Below are 7,008 nucleotides of genomic sequence, written 5' to 3' on the forward strand. Positions count from 1 at the left end.
CTGCTGATAAACCACCATTTGGACTGCTGATAAACCACCATTTGGACTGCTGATAAACCACCATTTGGACTGCTGATAAACCAACATTTGGACTGCTGATAAACCAACATTTGGACTGCTGATAAACCACCATTTGGACTGCTGATAAACCACCATTTGGACTGCTGATAAACCAACATTTCGACGGCTTCCTGTGACGTATACTGTTAACGCTGTGAAGGACCCTTGACATATACTGTCAACGCTGTGAAGAACCTGTGACATATACTGTCAACGCTGTGAAGTACCTGTGACATATACTGTCAACGCTGTGAAGGACCTGTGACATATACTGTCAACGCTGTGAAGAAACCGTGACATATACTGTCAATGCTGTCAAGGACCTGTGAATTTGTCAACGCTGAGACTACCGAATATACTGTCAATGCTGTGAAGGACCTGTGACATATATTGTCAACGCTGTGAAGAACTTGTGACATATACTGTCAACGCTGTGAACGACCTGTTACATACAGTATACTGTCCACGCTGTGAAGGACCTGTGACATATACTGTCAACGCTGTGAAGGACCTGTGACATATACTGTCAACGCTGTGAAGTCCTCGTGACATATACTGTCAATGCTGTCAAGGACCTGTGACATACAGTATACTGTCAACGCTGTGAAGAACTTGTGACATATACTGTCAACGCTGTGAAGGACCTGTTACATACAGTATACTGTCCACGCTGTGAAGGACCTGTGACATACAGTATATTGTCAATGCTGTGAAGTCCTCGTGACATATACTGTCAACGCTGTGAAGGACCTGTGACATATACTGTCAACGCTGTGAAGATACCGTGACATATACTGTCAACGCTGTGAAACCTGTGACATACAGTATACTGTCAACGCTGTGAAGGACCTGTTACATACAGTATACTGTCTACGTTGTGAAGGACCTGTGACATACAGTATACTGTCAACGCTGTGAAGGACCTGTGACATACAGTATACTGTCCACGCTGTGAAGGACCTGTGACATACAGTATATTGTCAATGCTGTGAAGTCCTCGTGACATATACTGTCAACGCTGTGAAGATACCGTGACATATACTGTCAACGCTGTGAAGGACCTGTGACATATACTGTCAACGCTGTGAAGGACCTGTGACATATACTGTCAATGCTGTGAAGGACCTGTGACACAGTATACTGTCAACGCTGTGAAGGACCTGTGACATACAGTATACTGTCAACGCTGTGAAAGACCTGTGACATACAGTATACTGTCAACGCTGTGAAGGACCTGTTACATATACTGTCAACGCTGTGAAGGACCTGTGACACACAGTATACTGTCAACGCTGTGAAGGACCTGTGACATATACTGTCAATGCTGTGAAGGACCTGTGACACAGTATACTGTCAACGCTGTGAAGGACCTGTGACATACAGTATACTGTCCACGCTGTGAAGGACCTGTTACATACAGTATACTGTCAACGCTGTGAAGGACCTGTTACATACAGTATACTGTCAACGCTGTGAAGGACCTGTTACATACAGTATACTGTCAACGCTGTGAAGGACCTGTTACATACAGTATACTGTCAATGAATACTATCAAGTAAACATAAGCACAGTGTCGTTTAGATTTCACAACAGCTGTTTTAAAGCAACATGTTGAACATGTTTTAAACATGTTTTAAAGCAACACACATTATAGCTGTGGTATCTGATCTACAGGCTCTAGATCTCTGTAGTATAATAGATGTGTGCTTGTCTTTCAGCCTGGTGTTTGCCACTCCACTGTGCTGTGCACTGTTCCCCCAGAAGAGGTGAGTGAATCCCCATTGGTAGCTGTGTTGATCAGTCTCACAGCAATAATATGTGGTCTCTCTCTCTCTCTCTCTCTCTCAGCTCTATGTCAGTAAGCCGATTGGAGCCAGATCTTCAGGAGAAGATCCGTGTGAGCCACCCCGGGGTGGAGAGGATCTACTTTAACAAAGGACTATGAGTGTCACCGCCAACCCTCCTGGCACTGCCATACTACCCTCACACCATCTGTACTGGTGGCAGACACCAACCCCAACCCACCGCCAACCCTCCTGGCACTGCCATACTTCCCTCACACCATCTGTACTGGTGGCAGACACCATCCCCAGCCCACCGCCAACCCTCCTGGCACTGCCATACTACCCTCACACCATCTGTACTGGTGGCAGACACCATCCCCAGCCCACCACCAACCCTCCTGGCACTGCCATACTACCCTCACACCATCTGTACTGGTGGCAGACACCATCCCCAGCCCACCGCCAACCCTCCTGGCACTGCCATACTACCCTCACACCATCTGTACTGGTGGCAGACACCATCCCCAGCCCACCACCAACCCTCCTGGCACTGCCATACTACCCTCACACCATCTGTACTGGTGGCAGACACCATCCCCAGCCCACCGCCAACCCTCCTGGCACTGCCATACTACCCTCACACCATCTGTACTGGTGGCAGACACCATCCCCAGCCCACCACCAACCCTCCTGGCACTGCCATACTACCCTCACACCATCTGTACTGGTGGCAGACACCATCCCCAGCCCACCACCAACCCTCCTGGCACTGCCATACTACCCTCACACCATCTGTACTGGTGGCAGACAGCAACAACCCTCTTCCTCATTCTGTGTGCCAAAGTTAAGTTTTGCTTCTCATCCTCAACTGTCCTCCTTTCTCCTCCGCTCCACAGACAGAATCCCTTGTTTCCATCCTCCCCTCACCCCCTCCCCTCCCCTCACCCTCTCCCCCTAACTATGATGCCTACTCCAAAATTAAGTTAATTTATTTGCCAAATCTCAACAACGGTTTGTGAGACCTCTCAACAATACACAACCTCTTGACAGTAATAAATTAGTGTCATTTCAGAGAATAACAATATGACATACAGTGCATTTTAATGAATTCATATTTGCCAAATGAGTGAACTTTGCCAGGTCTGCATCCCAAATGGCATTCTATTCCCATAGGGCTCTGGTCAAAAGTAGTGCACTATGTAGGGAATAGAGTGCCATTTGGGATGGTGTCTACATTGGTTCCATGACCAGGGTTTACTCCCCCTAACATTGAGATCTTTTAATGGTCTCCAATACCCATTGTTATGTATATTACTGGTGCTTTTGATGCAATATCTTCATATAACTGATATTTATTCCAGACTATCTATTCTGCTTCCCAAACCATGCATGAACAAACCACTCCTCATCAGTGTGATAGTACGGCATATGGTTGGTTACAGGTGTGTTTCAGACAGTCAACTAGTCTGTCTGTATCGTCACTTCAGACACAGGAGGTTGGTGGCACTTTAATTGGGGAGGACGGGCTCGTGTTAATGACTGGAGCGGAATCAGTCAAAGGGTATCAAATACATCAAACACATGTTTTTTTTATGCCATTCCGTTTGCTCCGTTCAGGCCATTATTATGAGCCGTTCTCCCCTCAGCAGCCTCCACTGCTTTCAGGGTGGCATCCTCTGCATCTGTGTTTCAAAACGATGGCAAATCTTATGTTCAAAGAAATACCTTCAAGTTTGATACAGTTTCTGGGGGGGGGGGGCAAATCTCCCCCTAAAGCAGAATCCGTCATGCCGTTTTGCTTCGAAATGAAATTAGAGATCCATTTCAAGGTGTGGCACAGCGTTATGAAGTGTTGAGCGTTGTTTCTTGATAGTGAGCAAAACCTTGCGGTCCTGAATGACGACCCAGTCATGAGACAACCCACAGACCTTGCTGAACCATGTGCCAAAGAGATGATGGTATGTTTGTTTTATTGTGCTACTCCGCTGCTGTCTCAGGCTAGCTAGACCCACTAGCGGTTCTGAGGGGGGCCGGGGGGGCCAGTTCCCCTGTGACAACAATTTTGGACCCCCTTGTGGCCCCCCTAAATGTGGAGTATTAAATAATTTTTACATAACTCATTTTTGCTATCGTTCTTTTTTTACATCCGTTATTAGACAATGGCAACGCGGAACTGTAATTTAACCCACACATTTTCTAGAGGGATGGCTTTAGGCGGAACACAACAGTATCGTACCACATGCAAAACGATATGACAACAATAACGTCTAATGTAACTGGCCCCTCTAACAGTACAACTGGCCCCAGCTTAGCCCCCTCCCAGTTGAAATGGTCTAGAACCGCCACTGGCTAGACCATCTCTCAGGCACGTTTGTCAATCCCTAATTTAAAATCTATATGACAGAGAATTTGAGGAATAGTGAATGATTGACCTGCTGAAAGATTCACTCAAATGCACTGTTATGGTGTTAAAACTCGGGACTACAGTAACATCAGCAAAAACAACAGGTAGTCTACTGGTCCAGTACTGTCAGACAAAAGGAACTCTGGGTAATATCATTACCATATACCTTAAAAACACACTTAATACACAGATTGCTATTTTTTATCCAGTTTATTCCAGAGTTTATGTCTAAGAAGTAAATGGAAGTAATACTTAAAAAAAAAGTGTTTAAAATAATTATTGTGAACATTCTGTTTGGTTGATAATAGTATCCTCCTTTTTCATCGCATTATGTTATTTTTGTAAGGTGTTTTTAATGTTTTAAGTATGAAAAATATATCTACCAGTATTGACTTATATGGTTTCTATATAAGTATTTTCAGAGAGAATCCTGCTGTAGAAGTCGTTCTTACAGATGGTTTGAAGAGGCTTTAAGCAATGGATAATGTTTCAGTGTATTTCAGCAGTTAAATGTAGCATCGGCAGATCTAATTCAAACTGAGGCATGGATTCAATCCAAGGTGTTATAGAGCAGTGCATTGGACAGACACTGCACCTTTTAAAGGCAATGTCTCTGACGTTGAAACGTTCAACGCTGACGGTAAACGCTGTAAACGACGTTAAAGTGGTCTGCTCTATAACGTGCCTGGGATTGAATCACAGTCTCAGCATCTATTCATTGTTTGATGTTTTTCATATGTAAAACTCTGAATGCTAGATTTGGAATATTGTAATTGATGGTTGATCTGAGATTCTACACATTTCTAATTCTCAGTATTTCAAACTTAAAGTCCAATAAGTGACTTATGTGATGAAGCACATTCACGTTCATTAATCAAATATATTAATGTAACTTTGAAAAGCAACAATTAGTGAGAGATGAGCACAATGGATTCTAATAACTGAATATTTGTCAACCAGCGGACAATGTATTTGTGTCTCTTTAACTTGATGTACCAAACCCCAAGAAATGCCACACAAACCTGCCCGAACAAACTTTAATTACTACAAATTAAAAGTCTTACATAAATATCAATCAATGTTTTACAGGCCTTCAGTCTATCTGCTGCAGTGTCAATCTGCTGCAATGTCAATCTAGCCAAAGTGATAGAAATACACTGAAGAGGAATACGTCATGACAGTTTACAGTAATCTAAATGAAATGGGTATTTTTAGGAAAGGGTATTCTGGAATCATGGTATTTCATTGGTTTTTTTTGCAGTCAATTTGGGATGTTGTAATGTCTAGACTAACTGGATGAAATAAAAAATAATGAAGTCTCAAAAGGGTTGTACTGTTTTTACTACTAAATGAAATCAAAGATTGGTTGCATACACAGATTTGAAGATTTTAATCGCAGGTGCAATAAAATCCCTCAAAACAGCCTAATTTCTTCGTGGCATGGACTCTACAAGGTGTTGAAAGCAGGGATGCTGGCCCATGTTGACTCTAATGCATCCCACAGTTGTGTGAAGTTGGCTGAATGTCCTTTGGGTGGTGGTCCATTCTTGATACACACGGGAAACTGTTGTGTGAAAAACCCAGCAGCGTTGCAGTTCTTGGCACAAATCGGTGCACCTGGCACTTACTACCATACCCTGTTTAAAAGCACTTCAATATTTTGTCTTCACCCTCTGAATGACAGACATACTCAATCTATGTCTCAATTGTCTCAAGGCTTAAAAATCCTTCTTTAACCCGTCTCCTCCCCTTCATCTACACTGATTGAAGTGGATTTAACAAACGACATCAATAAGGGATCATAGCTTTCACCTGGATTCACCTGTTTGCTCAGTGTACATATGAAGTGGGTAAAACCGGATGTAAACATTACAGTGACCAGTGTCTATGTACATGGAGCAGCAGTCTCTAAGGTGCAGGGTAGAGTACCGGGTGGTGGCCGGCTAGTTACAGTGACTAAGTTCAGGGCAGGGTTACTTGGCGTAGGCCAGCTAGTGGAGACTGTTAAACAGTCTGATGCCCTGCAGATAGAAGCTGTTCATCCGTCTCTCAATCCCAGCTTTAGTACACCTGTACTGTCTCCACCTTCTAGGCGGTGGTGGTGTGAACAGGCTGTGGTCCTTGGCCTTCCTGTGACAGCGGATGCTGTCGATGTCCTGGAGCGCAGGACTGGAACCTTACTAGCATTTCCTCTGGTCAGGTCACATGGTTTATTCAGTCTCCATATAACACAATATGAAAAAGTCTGTAAATATAACGTTATCATAGCTCTCATTCAAACCCAGACAGGTAAAACCACTGGTTACCTACTGCCATCTACTGGTCAAAAAGCAAATACTTTTTCCACCATAGTGCACTTTACTGCAATAGGAATGTTTTAACCATTTAAAAAGCGAATCAAGTGGATTTGATGGGCCAGAATGATCCTGTGTGTTTCAAATGAAAATAACAGAAGAACAACGTTAAAGCAGTTTATTCCAAGACAATTATACAGACAACCTATATGGAAACACATACCTTCCACACACACACACACAACCCCCTCCTGGATAGCTTCTACCCACAACACCCTCCTGGATGGCTAGATACATGTGCTGACTGACACTATGGTATGCATATAAGAGCACAATGAAACTGGCATCTAATGTGGAGGAACCAGTATGTGTCTACATTGTGTTGCATGATTACATCATTCATGTTGAAAAGCACAGCAATGTAGATGAATGAAACACAGAGGACAAGCCACTACTGGACAGTTCA

General features: G+C 43.7%; 1 protein-coding gene across 4 annotated transcripts in view; it reads left to right on the forward strand.

The window, feature by feature from the left end:
• The window catches only part of LOC106604208 (sideroflexin-1), a 34,658-nt gene extending 29,085 nt beyond the window's left edge, over positions 1–5,573 (forward strand). For 3 of the 4 annotated variants that reach the window (XM_014198651.2, XM_045717877.1, XM_045717876.1), the window contains exons 10-11: positions 1,779–1,826; positions 1,909–5,573. In XM_014198651.2, coding sequence (XP_014054126.2) covers positions 1,779–1,826; positions 1,909–2,005 — 145 coding nt within the window. In that variant the 3' untranslated portion in view covers positions 2,006–5,573. The remainder of the gene's footprint in view (positions 1–1,778; positions 1,827–1,908) is intronic. The other variant, XR_006769820.1, reaches the window with a different exon arrangement.
• Positions 5,574–7,008: the final 1,435 nt, after the last annotated feature.

The sequence above is a fragment of the Salmo salar genome, chromosome ssa05 (genome assembly GCF_905237065.1).
Source record: "Salmo salar chromosome ssa05, Ssal_v3.1, whole genome shotgun sequence".
Taxonomy (NCBI): domain Eukaryota; kingdom Metazoa; phylum Chordata; class Actinopteri; order Salmoniformes; family Salmonidae; genus Salmo; species Salmo salar.